General features: G+C 38.4%; 1 protein-coding gene across 2 annotated transcripts in view; it reads right to left on the reverse strand.

Moving 5' to 3' along the window:
* The window catches only part of LOC120634437 (vinculin), a 66,807-nt gene that overhangs the window by 37,041 nt on the left and 2,721 nt on the right, over nt 1-27,045 (reverse strand). For both annotated transcript variants that reach the window (XM_039905005.1, XM_039905004.1), the window contains exons 2-9: nt 7,653-7,760; nt 5,701-5,846; nt 4,560-4,665; nt 3,819-3,920; nt 2,010-2,142; nt 1,083-1,164; nt 463-580; nt 197-318 (exon numbers count right to left, since the gene is read on the reverse strand). In XM_039905005.1, coding sequence (XP_039760939.1) covers nt 197-318; nt 463-580; nt 1,083-1,164; nt 2,010-2,142; nt 3,819-3,920; nt 4,560-4,665; nt 5,701-5,846; nt 7,653-7,760 — 917 coding nt within the window. The remainder of the gene's footprint in view (nt 1-196; nt 319-462; nt 581-1,082; nt 1,165-2,009; nt 2,143-3,818; nt 3,921-4,559; nt 4,666-5,700; nt 5,847-7,652; nt 7,761-27,045) is intronic.

Here is a 27,045-nt window from a genome sequence, read left to right on the forward strand (position 1 = left end):
TTAAGGCAATGTCTATAGAAAAAAATGGATTCATCATCTTTTAGGTTAAAACTATTGATGAGCAGTTGAAGTATGCCTAGGAATCTCCTAAGATACTTATTTAGGCATTGCCTTGTTCATTGTTAGTGCTAAAGAGCAAGTCTAGTGTTTTGTTATGAAGTTTCATGGCGTTGGTCCTTCGAGCCGGATGTATTACCTGACAGTTCTTCTCAAGGTGTCGGCCTGTCCGGGCGCGAGGTGTTCCGCTGCGCGCTGTCCGGACGTCAGCACCGATCGTAACGCCCTCTCGCCGTAACTGTTGCGGAGAGCTTCTGGGTCCTGGCGAGAGACCAGACTTCCCGATTAATAACTTTACATTTATTTTAAAGCAATAGATGATGAACGTTGCGAAACAAGTTGGGCAACGCTTTTTGGCTCATCGGCTCATGATCAAGGTTTAGCTAGCTCAGTGCGAGTACTCACGTTGAGGAACTCGTGCGCAGCGCCCGTCTTGTTGTGGATCATGTTCTGCAGCGCTTTGAGCACCGCCACGTTGTCTTTCTCACCGCCGTCTTCCACGTACGACGTCAACTGGAGCACTCTGGGGAAAATTTATTCTGCATGACTTTTCCGTTTCATTCCAACTGGAATGAATGTATGCGTCTGAGCACGCCTCTGAGTGGGGGTGGGCGTGGCCTTGGGTGTGGGCACGTCTGGACGTGTAGTGTACAAAAATTTCAGAGTTTAGAGCATCGTCGCAATGTTGCCTGCCTCTCGGTATTCTATAAGATATATTTCGGAGAGTGTGCTCAATAACTGCTTGATCTAGTTTTCCCCCTAACCTTTCCATCGAAACGCTAGACGCCGCGGGCAATATGGGAACTAAGATGACTGATGAATATTTCTATGAATAATATACATAAATACTTATGATGTACAGATAAACACCCAGACACTGAAAAACAGTCATGTTCATCACACAAACATGTTCCAGTTGTGGGAAACCCACGGCCATGGACTCAGAAAGCAAGGTCGCTGCCCACTGCGCCAGTCGGCCGTCAAAGATAAGTAACAGTACAGATAAGTATATATAATAAAAATACCGAATAATTTCATGTATCTCGTCAGCCATCCTCTGCGCTAAATAGTTTCTGTTTTCGGCGGCGTCTTCGATTCCCTTGCCACCTGCAACAAAAAATAATTTTAAACATTTGTATTTATGCAAGTGTGCGGAGAAATTTTTAAGGATTCTCCGGAGCGAAACGTGCTGTTTTTTTTGGGGACTGTTGCCCAAGAGTGCGGTGAATAAATTCAAATTCTAAATTTTCAACATTTCTTTATTCATGTAGGCCTAGCACAGGCACTTATGAAGCGTTCATACATACATGTTTACGTAATTGTAAGGGGATGGTGATAACTTCGTATGCCAACTAAAACCTAAAGCTACGAGGATTCCAAATTCGTCCTGGTCTAAGAAGAGCCCACAACAAACTTAGCCGGGTAATTTATTTTTTATCACCATCTCACCGTAAGGTACGCAAGTGAACCCCGTGCTCTCACTTATAGGTCTATCGAGGGGCACACAGAGTTTTTAGTGGGTGCAAGTGCCACATGACTACTCCGTTTCCCCCTACGGAATGGGAGCGTCGGGCATTCTGTCTGTAAAAAAAGGACTATTTCCGATGTTACAATACAGAGTAGTAACAAGTGTAGTGAAGCGGTTATAGCGCAGTGGGTAGAAGCATACAATGGTTTGTTGATATATTTAATATAATCCTCGGGTTTATCATAGATAAAGTACTGTAATTCCCTATTTCCTAACACGTGCATAAAGGGGAAGAAAAAAATCACCAGTACGAGTTATAAATACTTACGGGTAGGCTTTTTATAACTCTTACAATGCCTATCCTGCACAGGGTTTTTAAATAAAATGGGAATATGTCCCTCTAATGAAGATTATGTAAAAAAAAAAAAAAATGTATGCAATGCTTTTGTGCATGTATGAAGTGCACGCCACTGAGGGCACGTACCCTCGGCCAGGATGTGGATGTATATCTTCATGGCGCAGATGAGCACGGGCGCCAGGCGCTTGACGCCGTCCAGGCAGCGCGCCAGCGTGTCCGCGTGCGGCGGGTGCGTGAGCTCGGCCGCGCGCGCCGCCACCTCCACGTAAACGTAAATATATTATTTAAAAAAAAACACAAAAGATTATAATAAAAAAAAAATACTTTTCAAACTTTTTTTTTTTTATCGCTTATATCTTTGGCGAAAGTAGTTGTTATAACGAACGGATTGGTGCGGCAATAAAAATTTATACCAAAATAAAAATATTGCAAACTAAACTACATGTTATAAATTCTAATACTACACATATCCTTACTAGTCCCTACTAATATTATAAATGTCAATGTAAGTCTGTTTGTTACGCTTTTACGTTTGTTTGTTATCTTCATGAAACTTTGTGCAAATATTCTTGGAAGTGTTAGAAGTAATATAGGATACTTTTTATCTTGACATTAAGCTCGGTTCCTTTGGGAGAGGGGATGCAAGTGTTTGACGATTTTACACCATAACTCCGACAAATTTTAACCGATTTAAATAACTATTTTTGTATTAAAGGTTATAATATGTGTTTAATTTTGCCCAAACTTTGTGTAGATCTGATGAATGTGGTTGGAGATAGAGGACAGAAAAACTCGGCGGACAACAGCAAATCCCTCATTTAAGGCTTAGCGATACTGAATACTTTAAATTGTTAAGAACTACAACTAAATTGAATGCCACATCAAAAAACAAACACAGACGAAGTCGCGGGCAACAGCTAGTAATTATTATAAATAATACATATTGTTCATACATATACATACGTAAAAAAAATTTATTAACATGCATAAAGTTTTTTAAAAAGAGGCAAGGATTTAGCCTGACGTTTGTCATCAGGTAGGGAATTTCAGAGTCTGACACAATTAAATGTAAAAAAATTACTATAATATTTCTTATATACGAGTATATACTTCTATTTTATAATTTTTTTCATATGGTTGAAACGCTAAGGCCTCGATTGCCAGAGTCGATTCCGAAAACTTTTATAAGCATTCTAAATTTATAAAATTTATTCTTCTATTTTACGCTACACAAAAAAAAAAAAACATAATGCAAAAAAATAAATTCGAATACGCAGCCATATCGCTACATAGCGATCTCTTCCAGGCAACCAATAAAAGGCTACCTCCAAAGCAATCCAACTGAAATAATACTTTATTATTTCAGTTGGATTGCTTTGGAGGTACATTATTTACTGTCTCTGAGACTTATCTGTGAAACCGAAACTCTAATAGTTTTTGAGAAAAGCACTGCCATAGTTTTTACTGAAAGAAATCAGATATGCGTCATATGCAAAATTAAAACTAAGCGACTCCCTTCACTATATGAGGTACGCGTCGCGCAGCGTAGGTACTATGCACGTGTTGGTCTCTTATCTTCAATAGGGTTGTATGGAAAAATAAACAGGCCTATTTTAATTTAATATATTCACAAGGTGATATGAAATGTTTGCTTAGCCGCCCTTCAAAAGGATTTCATAATTCAGTAACACGTTGTATATACCCAAAGTCAGACAATTATTTACCATGTCGACGAAAACTGCTAGACGCTGGGGTCCCAAAGTGCTGGAATGGCGATTCCGCATTGTAAACGATGAGGTGGACCGAGGACATCAAACTAGTCGTAGGGAGCCGCTGGATAAAGATGGCACAAAACCATACAATTTTGCACTCAATACAAAGGAACCACGTTTAGCAGTGGGCGTCTATCGGCTGATATACACATTACAAACCTACCTCTCTTGCGGCCTTTGACAGAGCAGGAGAGATGTCTCTCAAGAATTGGACTAAATCTTCCATCGTGTCTATGACTTCGGCTACACCTAGATAATCCAGCACCTGTAAACAAAACATACTTATGTGACGCAAATAAATAAACTACGACACTACATATGTCCCCATCTAGCTCGAAAGTGAGCGTAACTTATGCGTTATGGGTACTAAGATGACTGATGAATATTTTTATGAATATTTGCTGGTGCTCCGAGAGATGCATAGTTTCAGAACGTAGGAAAATTCTCCTGGTCGTGCCAGTTTATGGTTGTACAAGGTGACGCTTGTCCTGTCCTGTGTCTGTCTTGTGCTGTTTGATCTTTGGACAGACCTACGCGCCTACGCGCTTTTGATAAAGAAATGGAAAAAAAAGTTTTTTGGTCATGATCACCTCACCATGTCGCTCGTCCATGGTACGGTGTTTCTTAATGCACCGAATACGAATCATTTTCATTCGAAGCTTTAATTGATAATTCCTTGTTAAAAGTAATGTTGAAAAAGAGCAATCTGCTGAGTTTCTTGCCGGCTCTTCTTGTTATCAATCTGTCTTCCGGGACGAACCGGTGGTAGAGTCAAAACTAGGCCTACTTGAAATAAATGAATATTAAATTTTGATATCTGTTTTAATAAGAACAGCTAAGCAATGGGCAATGAACATATTATGTAACGGCCGGGATGCGTAAAAGTAAGACTATGACAATTTACCTTTTTGCATTCTTTGACAATCTTTCTGACTTCCGACTCGTCGAAACAGAGCAGCAAGGCTGACGTACCCTGGAGGATCCCACGGGAACCTTCGATCAGCTTTTTTCTATAAAATTTGAAAAAAAAACTTACTTAAATGACCGTCCGATTTGGGGCTTTCAAGCAAAAACCAGGCCTTTAACCAAAATTAGCACTTAAGTCTGATATTTCGCGAATTGATCTCTGAATCGAAAAATTGTTGTGACACAATCAGTTTTGATAGACCAGCGCTACCCGACGAAACAACTCTTCCTCACTTGACGTGCACTGCAGAGTACCGTAAGGTACCCTAATTTTTCTTTTTTAAGATTTTGCCTTACCAATTTGCATGTGTGATTATACCAAGGGTTATTTGTCGTCGAACATCGACAGCCCCTTCAATCTATCCGATCTACAGTTACTCTACGCAATATTCAAAATAAATAAAACACTAATTTCTGCATTAAGAAATTGATAAGGGCTAAACTTTGCTACGGCAAAAGTCACTGTGTCACTGGCGTGCACTTCATAAGCTACGCTTACTTTGGGGCTAGGTGGCGATGTGTGTATTGTCGTAGTATATTTATTTATTTATTTTATAATTTTTTAGCCGTTGTTCTTTTGAACTCGACCTCGGATGCAGTTTTGACGCCTCAGTTTGCCCTCATCTATACAATGCAATGTCTAAATGGAAACCGAAATAATACTTCACAGGCTTTAGAGGTTTATTAATAGGTTATATATTAGGTTCTTAAGTTAAAAAATAAATAATTAAATATTATGTACTTTCTCTGAAACTTATCTGTGAAACAGAAAACCTAATAGTTTTTGAGTAAACCACTTCCATAGTTTTTATTAAAGGAAATCAGCTACAGCCCTTATATCACATGCAAAATGAAAATCATGTGACTCTTGTCACTTTATTAGGCAAGCGTCGCATAGCGTAGGTACTATGCGCGTGTCGGTCTTTTATCCTCAATAGGGTTGTCATAAGTAAACACTTAGAATGTTTTTCAATTCCTTTATATAGAAAAAAAAATGCATCTTTTGATAGAATATTTTTACAGGGTGATATCCTTATATTATACTTCAACATTATTTCGTTACACGTTGTATAAGTTACCTGGCAGGTCCGGAATACGGGTCAGCCCTTAGCATATCGGAGGCCTGTTGCAGTAAGGTGGCTGCACCCTCCACCCTCCGCAGGGCTCCCGGCATGTCCGCGCGTAGGACCGCATCGTCGGAGGACTCTATCGTTTCATGTCCAACCTGGGTGAGAACGACATACAATTATTTTTTGAAGAGATATTAATGTTGACGTCTTCTCTGGCGCAACGGTGAGCTGTGTCTGAAGTATGTGTCGTAAGTAATATTTAGTATTAAGGTCCCGAATGTTAATTTTAAAATTTATTGTTTCTGATCTGGCAGGTAACCGACATAACATAACCGACACGAGGACCGCCAAGCGATTCCGCATATCACGAAGAGATCGGATAAGTGTATTGGTTTAAAAATTGCCATACCAATAACAAGTAAGCCCGCTACTATTTTGACCTCCCAGGCACAACGGTGAGCACTGAGTTACACAATTTAAGTAGGCGGTCCCGGGTTCGACTCCCGAGAGGGGCATTTGGGAATTTTTAATTTCTGAATTTTCTCTGGTATGGCCTGGTGGGAGGCTTTGACCATGCTAGTTACCATCCTACCGACAAAGACGTGCCGCTAAGCGAGTTAGTGTTCCGGTGCGATGGCGCGTTGAAACCGATTAGGGTTATGACTACCGTACTCCCTAAAAGTTTAGCCCGCTACCACGGTAGACTGCATCATCACTAACAACCAGGTGAGATTTCAGTCAAGGGATAACTCGTAGTTTAAAAAATTTTTTTTTGCATTCTGAAACCTTAATGTCCATATGATTTAATTTCAACTCAGTTGGCAGTTACAATTTCGTAATTTATAATAATGGTTTAGACGTTATATTAAACCTATACACCTAACCGTTTTTTCCGCGAACGCTTAATCGCTTAGCGGCACGTCTTGGTCGGTAGGGTGGTAACTAGCCACGACCAATGCCTCCTACCAAAATCATCATCATGATCATCATCATCATCGACCCATTACCGGCCTACTTCAGGGCAAGGGTCTCCTCCCACAACAGTTAAGGCCGTAGTCCACCACGCTGGCTCAGTGCGGATTGGTGGACTCCACATACCTTTGAGAACATTATGTAAAACTCTCAAGCATGCAGGTTTCCTCACGATGTTTTCCTTCACCGTCGTAGCAAGTGATATTGCACGACTCATGATGCGAAGCATCAGAGAGTGCTTTACGATCGAAAAATTTTTTTCGCCTAATTTCGGCGGCTATTTTTATTATTATAGCCCTGTTAGTTCACGGAATCAAGATATTTTGCATACTATTGTCGAGATAATTTAATGGAGATTAATTCCATACTTTTAAAAAATTGATTTACTGCAATAGAATTGGAAAAAAACACCAAAATAGGTCAAAAAAATTTCCTGTCCGTCATATGTGAAACCCGAAAACACTCTAACTTGTGAAAAAATCCATTATTACAGTTAAATTTTTTTCTAATTTAAAAATTCTAATCGACGATTGTAGGTCACTGAATGCGAATGATTAATTAATTCAGTGTAGTTTAATTGCAATTAATAAAAAAGGAAAACTGCAAGACTGTATATCTATATATATCCATGTAAAATTAACATGGATGGTGATATATCTATATCTATAGATATTATGTACATTTTATTCCACCAGGGGCGCCTGTGCATCACTTTCCTAGTACAGCTGTTTTAATTTTATTTTTTTTTTTCAATATTTGATAATTAAATGAGCATTATGAGTCGTGCACTTTTGGATTTTCCAATTTTTTTTTAATTAACTAGACAAAATTGATGAAATTTATTACGGGAATTACCAGGCTATTTGGTGGCAACTTTTCAAAATGGCTAGTTAGATTTTCTATTTCTTTTCTTTTTCCCTTCCGACTTCCGACTAGAGTATCACTGCTTTGATGGTGATGATAATGAAAAAGGTATCCAGTACTGTTACCTTCACTAAGTTATTGACAGCCAGCGACACCGCCTGCACGGGGCGCGCCAGGTCTGGCATAGCGTTGCCATCTTCAGCTTCTTCGTGGAGGATCACCAGCCGGGAAACCTGGAAAGAAAACAAAACATTTTAAGTATCTAAGGTAATCATAATCGTAATCATTTGAGGTAAGCTGTCCTGATCCCCTCCTCCATAACGTAGTAGCCCTGGCAATCTTTCCCCGGACCTCTGGTAAAGCCAACGAGCGGGGCATGCCGTGGTGATTTTTAGTTTGGGTAAACGAGTCCCACATAACCTGTGTCCTGCCCAGTAAGTCAAAAAAAAAAAAAGATACTCTCGGTCTCACCACATGTCATATATATATGCAACTACAAAATCACAGTGGAGAACTGTATGTTAAACATGATAAAAGTACAAATTTGACGGCCGATTGGCGCAGTTTGCAGCGATCCTGCTTTCTGAGCCCCAGGCCGTGAGTTCGATTCCCACTACTGGAAAATATCTGTGTGATGAGCATGAATATTTTTCAGTGTCTGGGTTTTTATATATATATTTTAAGTATTTATGTATGTTATTCATAAAAATATTCATCAGTTATCTTAATACCCATAACACAAGCTACGCTTACTTTGGGGCTAGATGGCGATGTGTGTATTGTCCTAGTATATTTATTTACTTATTTATTAAATTATACCGGTGAAGCTTGTTTGGTACAGTTTCGCGGTGGAGGTGTGCTAACGCTCTATATGTAGAAAGTTGCGAGTAAAGACTAGTTAACTATACGATCCTACGCGTGACCATGAAACTACCTAAATATCATGTAAAGTTCTAAACACATACCAAGCCTCTTTTACGGCGGGCGTAGGCTTTTTTTGGACTTTATTGGACTATTTAAGACACATACAAAGGTCCAGGCGTTAATAATCTTATACCTAAAGATATACAAAGCTAAAGAGTTTGTTTACTTGAATGCGATGATCTCAGGAACTTCCGGTCAAATTTGAAAAATTCTTTGAAGTGTTGGACAGCCCATTTATCGAGGAAGCCTTATAGGACTATAATATATGATCACGCTAAGACCACAACGAGCACAAATAGCACCAATGGGGAATCTTTCAGAATCGGGGGTTTTTTTCACCTTTGAGAGCTTCCGCTGCGTGCGCTGCGTAAACGGCTAAAATTTTGGGTAAATTATGTATTACAAAGTGGTTCTTCACAAACGAACAGAACTCTCAGGTATGCAGGTTTCCTCACAATGTTTTCCCACGCCGTTGAAGTAAGTGATATTTTCATTGCTTAAAACGCAAATAACTTAGAAAACAATCATTTGGAGGTATATCATTGCGGATGTTTTTGTAGACTGTTTGGTGTAGAGTCACTACAAACAGACTGACTTGACGTTTCAAAAGTGCTTATAAACTGGTCCTACTTGAAATAAATTAATTTTGAATTTTGTACAATACTGTAATTATTTTGATCTATGCTAGGGAAGGGTTCCCCCAGCGGCGTTTGCTATGTGAGCGCAAAAAAAATAGTTTGTTTACGACATCAATTAGAAATCTCTAAAATTATCAGTGTTTCTAAACTATACCATGCGGGTAATATACATATAAACCTTCCTCTTGAATCACTCTATATATTCAAAGAAAACGTATCAAAAGATCTAAGCATATATAGGGACAGACAGACAGCTGACAGCGACTTGTTTCATATTATGCAGTGCTTAATCACTTATGCTGTAGGATAAGTGACTATGCTAATGAGTCAGCCGTCAATGACCTTGTTATCGGAGGGCGAGTTTCTTAGAAAAGGGCTCCCACGAACAACGACGACCGAGGGGCATTTACCGCATTTTTCGCTCAGTAATATCCCTATCATATAAATAACTAGAAGCGGTGATAGCCTAGTGGGTAAGGCTTCGGTTTTCCTTTAGTAGAGACCAAGTTCGAGCCCCAGCATCCACCACTGACTTTTGCCGGACTGAGCTTGGTGGACTACGGACTGAACCCCTCTGATTCGGAGATCCGTGGCCTGTAATCATCCAAGAGTCCAAGGTCGTGGGTTCGATTCCCACAACTGGAAAATGTTTGTGTGATGAAAATGAATGTTCTTCAGTGTCTGGGTGTTTATCTATATATTATAAGTATTTATGTGTATTATATTCATAAAAAAATATTCATCAGCTATCTTAGTACCCATAACACAAGCTACGCTTACTTTGGGGCTAGATGGCGGTGTGTGTATTGTCGTAGTATATTTATTATTATTATTTATTATTGCCTACCCACGCGTCTCCTCTCAGAATGAGATCGGTAAAGTCTACCACGCTGACTTAGTGCGGTTTGATAGACTTCATACGCTGTTGAGAACATTATGGTGAACTCACAGGCATGCAGGTTTTCCTTCAAAATTCAAAATTCATTTATTTCAAGTAGGCCTAATATAAGCACTTTTAAAACGTCAAGTCTGTCTGTTTGTAGTGACTCTACCGCCGGTTCGGAAGGCAGATTCTACCGAGAAGAAGCCGGCAAGAAACTCAGCAGTTGCTCTTTTCCAATATCAACAATTTACATTTTACATTTTAAAATTCATTTTTCTATCTTGTGAGAGATGAAAGCGGAGCCGGATGCTTCCAAGCAACCTTGTCAATAGACACCTTCACCGATTAAATCAAGTGATATTTAATTTTTAAAACGCACTTAACTTTGAAAAGTTAAGAGGTGCGTGCCGGCCGAAAGTAAATCCGAAGACCCAATCACTAAGCTACCGCAGCACCGCTTCGTCTCTATACTGCGCCGGCAAAGGGTTTATGTTGGTTGTAACCGAACAATATCCACCTTTTCATCCACTGCCGAAATGTATAATAGCGATAAAAACTACATATAGTAAAGAGACCTAGAGAGAGATAGTATTTACATATAAACGAGTACATACATACTTCTATCTGGCTATTAAATATGATTCCTGTGACGAACTTCGAAACTACTGAACCGATATTATAATTTTTTTATGTGTGTTTTGTTCGAACTTAAGAGGCAAAATAGTTCACATTGCACGCCTCATAAGCGAAGCGTTGTATGCTCTACTCCAGATATATGAAAGTCAAGGACTTTTCGAAACTAAAAACGACTGTATTTTTCTCTAATTGCACTTATATCCCAATCTATAATCTACTAGTTGTACCCTGCCACGCTTCGCTGTGGCACATTGTGAGTGTATGGTTGAGAAAAATAGATAAAAACAATCCTTGATGCGTATTATATATTATCATGCTAAAATTTCAGCTCGATCGGTGCAGAACTATTTGAGTTTTTGAACACAAACCAACATAACATTTATCTTAATATATATAAATCTCCTGTCACGATGTTTGTCCGCGATGGACTCCTAAACTACTTAACCGATTTTAAATTAAATTGGCACACCGTGAGCAGTCTGGTCCAACTTAAGAGATAGGATAGCTTAGATATTTCATTATAATCGCAATTTTATTTTATTGCAAATTATTTGTCTATAATTAATTCACAGTCACATGTACTCATTTAAGGCTTCGATAAAAACAAAATCAGACGCAGACGAAGTCGCGGGCAACAGCTCGTATATATATAGATTGTATATAATTCCAGTGTCACAATATTTTTCGAGGATGATCTGCGTTACTTTTTTTTATGTGTGCTTTCCGACTGAGAGATACGATAGTTTTTATCTAAATTTACAATTGCAATGTTATTTTATTGCGAATCATTTGTTTATTATTTGACAAAGAGTCATAATATTTATCTGTTAGTTCGATAAGATTCTTACAGATGGCGGTGTAAGCTAGTCAGTTGACTGGATTGAGTAAGTATCAGATATATGGCGCTATAGATATTATTAGTTTGTCCGTCCTTCACGCCATAACCAGGCAACTAATCAACTTGATCAAAGGACATAAGAGTAGCATAGGCTACTTTATATCCTAGGAAAACTGACGGTTCCCACGGGATTTGTAAAAGACCGCAATAAACGCCGACGAAGAACGTGGGCACCAGCTATTACATATATATATTTTATTTCACGACTAAAATAAACATTTCCCCCAATTTATTACTTCGCTAAAACAACCCCCAAGCGTCCCCCCACTCCAGGGTGGGTTCCCTCTTTCGCTCACTCCGCGAAATACCACGGTCTACATACCGGCATTCACTTTGAAATAACGCTCGACATTTTAAGCCGAAAACCTTTTATTTTGTTTTGTAAAAGTCTGGAATGCGGTATTTTGTTTATACTTTAAACAGATTGAGTGGGGTACGGACTTTTAATGCGGAATCATACACTCGTCATCATTATTATCTATCAGAGGAGACACGGGTTTAAAAAGCCCACCATGCTGCCTTTAATGTAGGTTTTGGATTATCACAAGTTATTGATAATAGCAGTTCAGTGCTGTGAGGTTCAGGAATCTAAAAGCCAAAATTCAAAATTTTAATTCTAAAATTCATAATTCTAAATACAAAATTCATTTAAGTAGGCCCACTTTATAAGCACTTTTGAAACGAAAAGCCAGTCTGTTTGTAGTGTCTCTAACCACCGGTTCGGAAGGCAGATTCCACGGAGAAGAGCCGGCAAGAAACTCAGCAGATTGCTCTTTTTCAACATCAATTTAAACGCAAATTTCCTAAATCCTAGTTAGAATCTTTAACCGTCTTTTTAATCGAAAAGGAGGAGGTTCTCAATTTGATTTTTAACGTCCCGCTAAGAAAATTAAAAATTTTCAAAAGTTGGTAAGTTATTGGTTTCACGTCGTTTTTCGAAAACCGACTTTTCATCATATGTCGACGTTTTGAGGTTCCAGAAAACGTACCTGGCTATTGAAATCATCGAGACAACAATTCAAGGATAGCAATAAATTTTTGGACAAGACTCAAAAAAAAGATACAAAATAAATAGCCTTTTGTTGTGAGGCTCTGCTCGTGATCATAACCCTTTGAGTCTGACATAAGTACCATCGCCTATGCGTGCACATTGCATCAAAAAAAAATGCCGCAATGCCGCAAAAAGAAAAAATTAAACGCCTTTGTGCGGCCGAAGTGTACTGCAATGGAATGAAATGATTATACACGTTTATATGTCGACCACCCTGACACAGTGGTGTGCAGCGTGGAATTTGTAAATGGGAGGTAGCGGATTCGATCGCCGACAAGGGCAATTTGGGAATTTTTAATTTCTCAATTTTCTCTTGTCTGGTTCTTGGAGCTAGTTAACATCCTGCCGAAAAGAGGGATAGGTAGATAATACCCATGTCAATCTCTAGTCAAGTCTTCCAATACGTTGTTGCACGAATGCTGAGTTCAAACCAGACAGACTTTTAAAACGTCTCAAAGTGTAGGCACTTTGGAAACGTCCCGCTTGAAATAAATTACTTTTAAATTTGAAAGACCAATATTAGTTTCGCATTTATAATAAGAGTAACGTATGAAACTAATAATATATTTTTTTAATTTATTTTTTATTTCACTGGAAGTTAGCCTAACTACCCAGCTCGGGTATGCCTAGGGGGGCAATCGGTTTCGACGCGGCTGCATCGCACTGGAACGCATGCATGTATGATAAAAAAGCTTGGTTTTGAATTGCTCTAACTTCATAGCTTAACATCAACTCGACTGTGAGATGGTGGTGACAAAAAAAAACTTGGCTAAGTTTGTTGTGGGCTCTTCTTAGACCAGGGCCCGTTTGGAACCCTATAGAGAAGTTAACGAATGCAATTGCATAGACTGATTACTTTGACCATTATAATTTGCAACAATAAATAGAAATTAAAAGTACATGGAAAGACCATGTAGCATTTCACGTGGTTTAGTTTCAACTTATTCTAATCGAATCATGTCACGCTCTTTTGGGTCTTTTCCGAAGCCTAAAGAAGCCGAAAGTAGAAAATTGTACGAAAATATACGAAATAGGCTCGCGCATACTCAGTCGGATTTCTAGGTACGTTACATGATAAGTAGCGCAAGAAACGCCGCATCTCAATAAGTCCTAAGTTTGATAAATAAAATTATTACCAAAAAAAAAAAATTGTGATAATTTGAAATGATAACACCACTAAAATTAGTGTAACATGTTAAATGTATGAACACTTCATAAGTGCCTGTGATGTTGTGAAAAGTGAAAAATGTTTTATTCAAGTAGACCTTACTGAGTATGAATAAAACATTATTGAATTTGAATTATTGAATTCTTACCAGACAAGAAAAGAGAAATTCAAAAATTATATTACCACAGAGCACACCACTGCGCCAGGGAGATCATCAAGTTAAATAGTTAAAAATAATTAGGTACATATATATCGTAAAAGTAACGATTCCCGTAGTGTTATCTAACCCACTTCTGTTTGAAGGGTGCACAATAGCTTAGCTAAACTTGGCAACCTGCCAATACTCGCCTAGGATAATATCCGGAAACCTTGATGCGTCGACTGAGTGATATGAGGAGTGAAGTGTTCAACACAAAATCAAGTTTTAAAAACAAGAATGTGTATAATATATACATCTAAATATTGTAGAGCTTTTTGTGACAGAGCTCGTCCGGGGAAGTACTCGTTGTGTGTGGATTCGAAATGTTATTAGCTGTGAACCTTACGGGTTTCAACAGCGTCACCGGTGGGTCGGGGCGAGCGCGAAGCGTCGCCTGACGAATAGTTTTGAGCCCCAGGGCTCGAGGAATATCGGGGTGACGTCTACCTAGGGGCGTCTCCTGCGAGACTCGGACCTCGGCTTAGGCGGACGTCGGAATTTGGAGGCCTCATCGGACGGTGATTAGTCCGTACGTCCCCGTGGCCGTGGATTGAGTCCACGTCAAGGTGACGTAAGAAATCGTCGTTGTTTTTGTGTCGTCGGTGTGGGAAATACTCTCTCTCTACTTCGTATTCCTCATTGCTGAGGGTCGTGACCCCTTCCACTTACAACCTTTCGGGCTATGTCCTGCAATTTGACTCGGCTTTTAGAATCAAGACCAAAGACTCGGGCTACGTCCGTCTCTTTCTTTTCACTTTGCCAGTGACCACTAACTTTTCAAGATTGTCTCCATCTCTTCCGGCAATGTGACCGAATCGAGAATACTCGAGAATCCACTGAAGACCAGTTGCGTGCATAGAGGGTATGCACAGGGTATGCAGATGATATAAAATGAAGAAAATCTCCAGTACGAATTAAAAAAAACTTAAGGATAGGCGTTGCAAGAGTTATTAAAAGCCTACCCAGAAGTATTTTTAACTCGTACTGGAGATTTTCTTCATTTTATATCATCTGCATACCCCGTGCATATCTCTATACACGCCACTGCTCAAGACAGGTGGTTGATAGCGTTCCTGTAATTTTAAGCTGACTCAATATCGATGCGGTGGTCCTGCGTGCCGTCCACGGACTTCGCAATATTCTCCTCCAGCACCTCATCTACGCCATTCTATGCAACATTGCTGCTTAGCGGCAGAAATAAATGCTTATTTCTGCCAGCATTGTTGCATTACTGTGTTCCGGTCTGAACGATGTGGTTGCTCATGAGGCTTAACACCTACGCCTCAAATTGATGGACACAGGGCGGCATGTTGCAGGACGTGCTCCTTGCATGCCCTGTGAAGTGTTGCTCTGTCTATAGGCGACGGCATTCCACTAACCATCAGGTGGGCCATCTGCTTGGTCCTCCAATAATAACTTAAAAAAATCTCGTATGACGCAAGTCTCTAAGTAACAGAATACCCACGTGAGTCTATATCGAACCATAAAAAGTATAAAACAAAAGTTATGAATGAATGTGCCAACGCTGTTAGGAATGTTGCGTACGCGCACCATGTACGGTAGCACCGGCGCCAATGCCGGCGCTTCGAACACTAAAACGTTGTGACGTGGGCCGATCGTCGATCGACAAGAATCAATCACTTGTGAAATTATGATATAAATTATAAATTGAAATGTCAGAATTATTTTCAATAAACCAACATTTTTTTTTTTATAAAAATTTTATTTATCAAACTTAGGACTTATAGAGATGCGGCGTTTCTTGCGCTACTTATCATGTAACGTGCCTAGAAATCCGCATCAGTATGCGCGAGCCGATTTCTAATATTTTTGTACAATTTTCTACTTTAGGCTCCGGAACAGACCCAAAAGAGCGTGACATGATTCGATTAGAATAAGTTGAAAACTGAACCACGTGAAATACTACATTGTCTTTCCATACTTTCAATTTCTATTTATTGTTGCAAATTATAATATTAAAAATAATCAGTAGAAAATCTTTTTTTTATATTATCTCAAAATTTCAATTAATATCTAGGAAAGCCTTATTGCAAATTTGTGCTAGGGTCGTTATAATCGTAAAAGTGAAGTGCCCAGTGGGTGGGACTTCGTCTTCAACTTCAGGGAGTCGAGTTCTAATCACACCTTAAACTTTTAAAAGTTATGTGCGTTTTAACAAAGTTATTATTACTTGCTTCAACGGTGAAAGAATAAAGTAAAGTATAAGTTCTTCAAAAATTCATTCTGGAATATTCTGCATCTAAGCGCTTCCAAGAAGAGCGTTAGGGGTCACGGTTAGATATGACAGGTGGTAGTGACAACTTGTTGATTTACTGCAACGGGCGCGATAGAGTTCAAACGCGCGCGTGAACCGCCTAGTCTAGACATACTCTTAGATCATCTCATGTTTACGTGTCTTACCTAAGGAAGTACGAAACGGGGGCAAGAGGCGAACGTGCCTGTAGTATCTCTCTCGAGCTTTTGCGACCCGGCGCCGCAGCATGATAAACATCCGCAAAGATAACAGCCTTTGCTCTGCGCTGCAATGTTTCAACCTTTGTGATGCAATGGGCGTTATCTATACTTATATCTTCATCATGTCAACCCATTACCGGCCCACTGCAGGGCACGGGTCGGCTCCCACAATGAGAAGGGGTTAACACCGTAGTCCACCACGCTGGCTCAGTGCGGATTGGTGGACTCCACACACCTTTGAGATTATGTAGAAATCTCACGCACTCATGATGTTTTCCTTCACAGTTGAAGTAAGTGATATTCTAACTACTGAAAACGCACATAACTTAGAAAAGTTAGAGCTGCGTGCTGGGATTGAAACTTGGCCCCCCAAAAGTGAAGTCGAGCTCCTACCTACTAGGCTATCACCGCAAAATTGTCCATTCCAATTTTCAGTCAAATTGGGTCCGTGGTTTTTGCTTGAAAGAGTAACAAACATCCATCCATCCATCTTTACAAACTCTCGCATGTAGGTATAATATTAGGTTAGGTTAACCAAGGTTGGCATATCTTAACATATTGAATGGAAATACAAAACATTACAAAACACACAAAATATCTTTTTTTCCGTTCTCTATCTTTTGTGATATGGTCAATATGTTTTGAATGCTATGATGCTGTTATAAGTTTTCAAGATAAAATCAGGCGTTACTTTGCTAAACTCACTAATACAATGAACAATACTATTTCATCAGTCTTTATATGCCGCACCAAACAGACCTTCCGCAATGTACTGTTTACGCACGTTTCGCTCTGACACCGGAGCATCCCCAGGAGACAATGTATTAAAAAACAACGAACCTTAACAATGAACAATTACTAAGTACTTAATTAGCATTGCAAAGTCCACATCTCCTGAGTATCATAGAAGATATTTTCAATGATTTTCTTTTCTTTACTACCTACCTTTTGTTAATGAGTGCAGTATTTATTTATTTATTTATTTTTATTAGGTAATAAGGGTAGTTATTACCTAAAGGTAGATCTAAATATAAATGAGAACAAGTTTTATTCTAAGCTAAAACCCAAAGTACCTACACAACTTGGTTAACACTTTTTGATTAATTTAATTCTTAGTTGTGTACACATAGTTTGGGTTTTAGCTTAGAACAAAACTTGTTCTCATTTATATTTAGATCTACCTTTAGGTAATAACTACCCTAAGTTTTTACTTATATATTTTAAAATTTTATAAATTAAATTACAGTTGAAACAATAAATAATATAAATAATAATTTATAATCCCTACGTGTATTAATATTGAGCGTGTATAACCGTGGTTTCCAAAGTGAACGGTGAAATCAGTCCACAGTGATGGTAGCTAAACACATTACTAGGGCCGCACCTTCGACAGCCCCACCTTTAGCGCTTTCTTCAAGGGCGCATCGGGGTTGATACTGCATGGAAATTATGTAACGGGTGTGTGGTTAACTCCATAGGAATATCTTGACGGCTTAGTGGGCAGCAAGTTCCTTAGGTTGGTCCTGGGAGCGATTCCGGAGTCGCGCCGAGCCGGGGTGTTATGAACTTGACGTGTATCGATCTGTGGCATCGTAGCTTCCGAACTGTTGAACCGATTTAGATTTGTTTTTTTTTTGAAGATAAATTAGTCGGGAGTATTCTTAGCTATGTTTTAAGAGAATGTCAAAAACGCGACAAAATGGCGTATAACATAATTTTTCACAACACCCTCAATATGGGTATCAAATGAAATGGCTTGACTAGTATAATACTGTAGATACTATTTTTATTAATTTAATGACGGGGTTTACTTTTTAATTAAGTTACTCTGCATTAGCCTTAATTTGATATACTTATTAGATTATTCCGAGAAACTGTAGGTACGGTGTTATTTTTCAACACGGACGAAAAGCGAAGGCTCCAGTTAGTCTATATTATATGACAGATCTAAGCACTAAAAATATATTTAAATCTTTTTAATTACCCATTATAATCTCTTCCTTTTTGAAACCGGTTAAAAATGGCCTCACTAAGTAACCCTTCCGGTATATCTACGGTTGGAAACATTGGGCACTCACCTGTATCTACCTACAGCCCGAATATCGGTCATCCGTGCCTATTTTAATATCCATATAGATGTGAAGCATCGACTCAGTCTGGCTCAAAGGTCACAGTTTAATTCGTAAACATAGCTCGTGAGCAAAAACTGCCACAGCGAAAGGGCATGGCATTTCTATTGCAAGGGATATAAAGTAAAGCCAGTCTGTTTGAAATCGCTCATAGAATTTAAACGGAAATATTTTTGTAGGAAAGAATTGAATTTTTCAAGTTATGTAGGATTTAAGTTCAATTTCTAGTAACTAAAATATAGTATTGACGTTTGATTTTAGCTTGTTTGTTATTGTTTGTTTCAATTATTTATTAGCAAACTATACAACGTGTGAATGAAAACCGAAATAATACTACGCAAGCTTTAGAGGTATATTATGTACTTATATGTGAAACCGAAAACTTAATAGTTTTTGAGTAAACGTCTGCCATAGTTTTACTGAAAGAAATCAGATTCAGCCCTAACATCACAAGCAAAATTAAAATCATGTGAATTCTGTCATTTTTTGGGCGAGCGTCGCGTAGCGTAGGTACTATGCGCGTATCGGTCTTTTATCTTCAATAGGGTTGTCATAGGTAAACACTTAGAATGTTTTGAATTCGTTTGTATGGAAAAATGATTATGCTCCTTTTGATTTAATATTTTTAATGGGTGATTTCTTATGAAATATACTTAAACATCCTTCTCGAGATTATTTCGTAATTCGGTTACAGGTGGTATAACTAGGTACCGAGGCGAACTTGATGGTATGAGGCATTTTCTTCCAGTTCACCATGCATTTGTGGAACTTTTATAGCGTAGTTGTGAAGATTTGATATTTTCAATTTTGGAAGAAAAAATAAACAGACAGATATCAGATTCATAAAGATAGATAACTGGCTTTCTGGGCAAAATTCGTAATCTCATTTATATATTTGAAAACATACATTTGATCAATAGGCGTCCGTGAAGTATGTATACAACAGGTTCCCGGGGCGATTAGTAGAGCCGACGGGAGGGGCATGCCGGCATGGTTTATAATTCCTGGTATACCCCCCTTCAAACGGGATGGAATCCCACGTGGCGTGCATAGAGGGTATGCACGGGGTATGCAGATGATATAAAATGAAGAAAATCTCCAGTACGAGTTACAAATACTTAAATAATGCACCCAAGGGACGAAGGTGGTCATGATGCTTCTCCACCACGCCAAAAAAAATGGAACCTACGACCAGAGTATCACTGCAAGTAAAGATAACAACCTGGGATAATGATAGCACACCGACAAGTGTCACACGGTTCGAATTCACTGTTCCTACGTGACGAAACAATGGGGCCTCGCCAAGTCCCCCTCAGCGTGGGTGAAAGCCATATGGCGAGCTGTTGAGTTTTTCCTATTACGATTATATGTAAGGTTGTAGCATCTATACCTACTAATATTATAAATGACAATGTAAGTTTGTTTGTTACGCTTTCACGCAAAAACTACTTAACCGATCCTCATGAAACTTTGTACACATATTCTTGGAAATGTTAGAAGTAATATAGGATACTTTTTATCCCGACATTAAGCTAGGTTCTTTTGGAAGAGGGGATGAAAGTGTTTGACGATTTTACACCATAACTCCGACAAATTATAACCGATTAAAATAATTATTTTTGTACTATAGAGGTTATAATATGTGTTTAATTTTGCCCAAACTTTGTGTAGATCTGATGAATGTGGTTGGAGATAGAGGACAGAACTCCTCAGCGGACAGCAGCTAACACCTCATTTAAGGCTTAGAATACTGAATACTTTAACTTTTTTTAGAACTACAACTAAATTGAATGCCACATCAAAAAACAAAATCAAACGCTGACGAAGTCGCGGGCAACAGCTAGTACTCAATATATAACAAATAATTCCTCCTTATAGGAGGAATTATTTGTTTGTTTTGAGCGAAACAATTTTATAATCTACACGTAACACAAGTACTGACTGTTCTTTAAGAGATTAAAAAAAGGGCCGTAATCTATACGTATAATAAAATTGGAGTGTCTGTTTGTAATATTGTAATAATCGTTTTTTAATACATGTAGGTATCTTAATATATATACAGGAACATACACCAAAATAACATTTTTTACAATTTTTGTCTGTCTGTCTGCTTGTTCCGGCAAATCTCTAAAATGGCTGGACCGATTTTGACGAGACTTATATTGGCAGGTAGCTGATGTAATTAGAAGTAACTTAGGCTACGTTTATTGTAGAAAAAACTAATCTATATATTATAAAAGAGAAAGTGTGTGGGTGTGTTTCGTTTAGGCTCCGAAACGGCTGGAACGATTTCAATGAAACTTTCAGGAAATCTCCGGATTGACCTGGCGAGTAATCCTGTAAAGTTTGGTGACGATCGGAGCACTCCTATTTATGAACTGTCAAATACAGCTTTTATTTACTATGATGATATTCTATTGTTGGGTGTACATGGGTGTAGATAATGATCTTCACCCACTCGACAAGAGAATAGAAGGGAATGAATACGGAGAGAAATAAAAGATTTAATATACTATGAGACTTAAATTAAAAATTTAATGATGTAAGTTTATTGTTTAAATAAAATAAAGCAAAATCTAGCCCGGCGAAGCGGGCTGGGTACGCAAGTATCATGTAAATAAATATATGACGGGACGTACGCACGTAGCCCATATAAGTGACAAGCGACTGGCGCAGTGGGCAGCAACCCTGCTTTCTGAATCCAAGGCTGTGGGCTCGATTCAAACAACTGGAAAATGTTTGTGTGATGAACCTAAAAGTTTTTCAGTGTCGGGATGTTTATCTATATATTATAAGAATTTATGTAATTATTCATAAAACAGTCATCAGTTATCCTAGTAACCATAACACAAGCTACGCTTATTTCGGGGCTAGGTGGCGATGTGTGTATTGTCGTAGTGTGTTTAATATATTTATTTATTTTTCAGTACGTTCCTACTTACGAACGGGTGAAACTACGGGAAGCAGCTAGTACTTCTTAGGTACGTGTAGACTGTGGCCATGGCGGCGAACGATGTTATGAATATTCATCTCAATGGTGACTTGTGAAACATTGAAAAATATCATTGATCTACATTCACACCAACACCGTTTAAACCTGTAGTATTATTATTATTCAATTCTATATAATAACAAAAAAAAAAACTAGTTTAGGTGTGCAAATGTGGTCTTATCGCTAAAGCGATCTCTCCCAGACAACCTTTGGCGAAAGTCGTTCAAGTAAGGAACGTTAGTTTTTACCTTTTTTATAGGTATGTAGTGTAATATATGTATGTGTAGTATGTATAATGCGAAAGTTTGTTGCTCTTTCAAGAAAAAACTACTGAATCCTTGATAAACACATAGGCTACAGTTTTAACAGTTCCCACGGGATTTATGAAAAAACATAAAAGCGCGTACAAAACCGCGAAAAGCCACTTGTATTAAATAACTAAACTTACAAAAGGAATAATTGAAGAGTCCACAAGATAGACCCAACTACTCCAAATAACTAGGCACTTAGATGTCAGGACCCTTAGTACAAGATTTGATAGCTCGCAATCGAGGAGTCGATTAACGGTATCGAAATACTTGAACACCGGAGTGAAATGGATCTTATTTATATTCAATTAAAGCTCCAATCTGCCAACAATTCTTCAGCTAGAGCTTTTGGCAAAACGTTTCGAAAATTAAATCTTGGAAACGTTATTTCCAAAAAATTAAATCTTCTATTATCTTTGAGGAGCCAAACATTGTCCAGCACATAAAAATCCCGAGACTGCAGTGGGCATATTCAACGCATGGACGATTATCGCCAACCAAAGAAGATTATTACGTCGCAGCGTGACGGGCCGAGATCGATCCGGAGGCCAAAATTGCTTTAAATAGATGGAGTAGACCGAGATGAACAAGCCATCGGCATGCGAAACTGGCGGACATGGGCACAAGATACGGATAGTTTGAGAAATCGACTGGAGCATGCCCACAAATGTCTGTAGTATAATATCAATGCATTCTAAAATTAAAATCAGACGTAAAGGATTTGCGACTCTAAAATGCGTAATCTTAAGGCGCATTTTCCTTTAACGGTATAGAGATTGATGGGCGAAAACGACTCCTCGATTACGAGCGCGTTAATGTTGTACTAAGGCACAGACAAGAATCGATAATGACTGCAATTGTTCACAATGACCTATGGGAACTATTGTATGGGGGGTAATCGCTATCTTCCGGCTCAGCAGGCTCTTGATGATTTGCCTCTGGAGACGATGCGGAAATCGGGGGTTCGAGTTCCTAATAAACTCAATTTTTCAATTAGCCTTGTGGTTAGAACTTAAGTTTTCGGTTCGGAGGGACCGAGTTTGAACCCCGGAACTAATCGCAAACAAATATAATTTGCTTAAACGGTTATGGAATCATTGCGAGGACACCCGCATGCCTGAGAGTTAATCACAGTGTTCTACTCAAAACGCGTGTGAAGTCCACCAATCTGCACTTGGCCAGCGTGGCGTGGGGGACTACGGAATAAGCCCTTCTCATTCTAAAAGACCGGCAGGGTGATTACGTGTCTCACGTCAGGCTTGCGACAGGCGTCATTACATCTTGCAATCTTTGCTGCCAAACGTCACTTTTACTCTTTGAAGTTATACTTCTTTTGGCGCGTTAGGGAAAAATGATGAGAGTAAATTTTTACGATGCGCTTGGACACCGTCACACCGTCACAAAAAACCGACACCCTGTAGTTAGCTATAAGGTTTGACAGTGTACACTTTGAATTGTCAAAGTCTGCGGGCTCATTCCGGTGATATAATTGATTCAATTGTATAATAATCTCAAATTTTAATGTTGAGTGAAACTTAGTTGTCCGATAACTAACTGTCTATTAGTGTTCCAAATTTAATTATATTTATTATGTGTTCTTTAATTTTGTAGAAATATTTCTTTTGTGATATTTAAATACACTTTATTTAACTAGATAATGCATTGTAATAAAACTTTCAATGTATTACCCATTTTCCTATTGTTAGTGTCGTATTATCTACAAACGTAGAATAAGGCGAAAGATAAAATTTTTGAAAAGATTTTTATCTTGTTACGCCAAAGAAGTATAACTTCTAACGCGTGTACATAAGCACACGCACGTTTCTTTTTCTCATCACCATCTCACAGTCCAGTTAATGCTGAGCTGCGAAGTTAGAGCAAATCATACCCAAGCTTTTTTTATCATACATGTAATCCTTAATCATATCGTCATATCGTCTGCGTAAGATACAGGGATCATTTGTGGGATTGAGTATACGCTTTTATAATATGATTCCTAAGGTGATTTTCGACCTGCCAATGCACAAGTTTAAAGAATTTGTTAGAACACATTTATTACAGCGAGGTTACTATACAATTGATGAATTTTTTAATGACAAGGTTGCTTGGAAGCAACCGGCTCCGCTTTCAGCTCTCACAAGATAAAAAAATGAATGTTAAAATGCAAAATGTAAATTGTTGATGTTGGAAAAGAGCAACTGCTGAGTTTCTTGCCGGCTTCTTCTCTGTAGAATCTGCCTTCCGAACCGGTGGTAGAATCACTACAAACAGACAGACCTGACGTTTCAAAAGTGCTTATATTAGGCCTACTTGAAATAAATGAATTTTGAATTTTGAATTAATATTATAATAGGATAAATAGGTGTATGTATTTCGACGGTGTGTCCGTGTCTATTTTCAGTTATTTAGCGCACAGCGATGCAGTTCTATTCCCGGTGCGGATGGACGCGACCGGTTGGGGAGGCAATTCAGATAATTGGGCCCTTGTTTCACTACAGGCATGATAACTGTATAAGTAACCACCGACCACAGAATTAAGAACATTCAGAAACCGTGTAGGTGTGCCGACTAATATTGAAGCATCAAATACCACTCCACTTTAGTAGTGTTTCTCGAACATGTGGTTAGTAACTTCATACCATTTAGTGTACCAGTTGACAGTTATTATTTTACCTCAAATAATCTACGTAATTTAAATGGCAACCACGGACTTCTACTACTACTACTAATACGACAATACACACATCGCTACCTAACCCCAATGTAAGTGTAGCTTGTGTTATGGGTACTAAGATGACTGGTGAATACTTTTTTATGAATAATATACATAAATACTCGTAATATATACAGATGAGCACCCAGAAACTGGAAACCATTCGTGGTCATCACACAAACATTTTCCAGCTGTGGAAGCGCAGTGGGCAGCGACCTTGCTTTCTGAGTCCAAGGCCGTGGGTGCGATTCTCACAACTGGACAATGTTTGTGTGATGAACATGAATGTTTTTCAGGGTCTGTGTGGTTATCTATATATTGTAAGTATTTATGGATATTATTCATAAAAAATATTTACCAGTTATCTTAGTGCCCATAACACAAGCTACGCTTACTTTGGGGTTAGATGGCGATGTGTGTAGTCAATACACACATAGTATACAGTCATATAGTATATTTATTTTAACTGTAACTATAAAAGGCTATATCCATAGTCAGCTTTGTAACAGAAGACCTTCAGCACAAACGGCTGAACTTAGAAATATGAAAATTTGAGAAAGTATTCCTTCAGCATCCTATAGGTGTATCTGAAAGATTTTTTTTAATTATATCCCAAAGGGTTTAAACAGCAGAGGACAGCAGCAAGCAAAGCAATTTAGTTGAAGCAATTTCTGTCACAGTTTTTAAAATAATACCTTCAAATAGGTTTGATAGCGAAAGAAAATTTGTACGGATGAAAGTCCGTCATTTTTCAAATTACAGTAGAACTCCAATTATCCGAACTCCGACTATCCGAATCGCCGATTATCCGAATCACAAAAATATTTGAAGTGGATGGAGCGTCAGCCCGAGTGTGACCACTTGCAACTGCTCACCGTCAAGCGAATGCGTGACCTGGCTGCCCGAAAACGGTTGAAGACCGCAAAACAGCTTACATTGACGGAGATGTTTAAAAAACAATGATTTTTATTTCTAAACTTGTACATAAGTACATTTTATTTATATTTAAAACATGTGAAAATTTCATGTTTCTTTCATTTAATTCAATAAAAAAATAGTGCAATATCAAAACGTAGCTTTTATTCTCTCCAATGGCAATTTTTTTTTAAAAAATCCGATTATCCGAATATTTGATTATTCGAATACCCATTCGAATAATTAATCCCCCGGTCCCCATTAATTCGGATAATTGGAGTTCTACTGTATATCACGAAAATTGGCATTTCGGCTTTGATTTAAAAATATGATAACGAAAAAACAATTTAATTGTAGCTGGTTTTCTGGAGCCTATATAGGCACGAAGTCGCTGTCTATGTATTCATAGGTATTTGAGTGCCAGAGGGTGAAAAGGTCTTAACAATTAAGCCGGTTATAAGCTTGTTTAATTTTTTTTTTTTTTTAATAAAATTACTTTTAACTATTATTCAGTAATGCAAATAACCCACTCAAAACTATGGGCTAATTACCGTTACGCGTTGACTTTGTGACGGTTCCATAACTGTTTATATTTAGGTACTTGTCGCCCTTCGAGTGGTTAGTCACTCCCTTCGAGGTCACAGTAGGTGGAAGCTTTGGGTTAATGCCGTGGCAATTTGAAAATCTTAATTTTTTTATTTTAATTATTCTTAGCGGAAAGCTTACGGCCTTCCGGGATGAAAAGTGTCATATTATGTGATATTAACCGCCGCTCGCTTCCGAAAATCCGTCGGGTTCTTTCGCGGGATACAGTAACCGGGAAAATAGCCTGTGATATTCCAGACGAGGTATATAAACGTACAATTTATATTGACCCATTCATCGGTTCTGATTTGATCGAGTAACAAACATCCATCCAAACTTTTGCATTCATTTGTAATAAGATGGACAACTTCGTAGCGAAAGCTATCTTTCTGTAAAATTGCGCGAAGTTAGCTTTAGCTGTAAAGCCGTCCATGGGAAGGAAAGGCTATTTTCTTTAATCCCTCAGTCACGTTACCTTCGTGACTTACCGGGATAAAAATTATCCAAAATCGATCTCCAGTATGCAAGCTATAAATGTGGTGTGATGAGTTTCATCAAAATTGGTGCAGTGGTTGAACCGAAAATGGGTCACAAACAAAAAAACTCATTTTCGGGAGAAAATTCAGAATTTATTAATGCCCTGGCGAGGTTCAAACCCGGTATATTCCATTTATAATACCACAGCCTTCTCTACTCTATGCTATATAATATTCTTCTTTTCTATAAGCAAGGAGGCTTGGAGTAGTTGTTTACAGCGTGACATTATTTAGGCCGAGGATGACAAAAAGAATACAAAGTAGAGAAAAATTTGTTAAAATAATCTAAAATTTATAATTTTCAATGTCACGCTTTCAAAGTATGTAGGTTTTTCATAGCAAACAAAACAGCCAGGTGATACAATTCATAATAACGAACGCTAATTTTAAACACTGACTCACCTCTGTTACAAAGCGGTTTCCGGACGAATGTTGGCGCCCAAATTTAAAATTGGAATCGTAAACTTA

This window comes from Pararge aegeria, chromosome 24 (genome assembly GCF_905163445.1).
Source record: "Pararge aegeria chromosome 24, ilParAegt1.1, whole genome shotgun sequence".
Lineage (NCBI taxonomy): Eukaryota > Metazoa > Arthropoda > Insecta > Lepidoptera > Nymphalidae > Pararge > Pararge aegeria.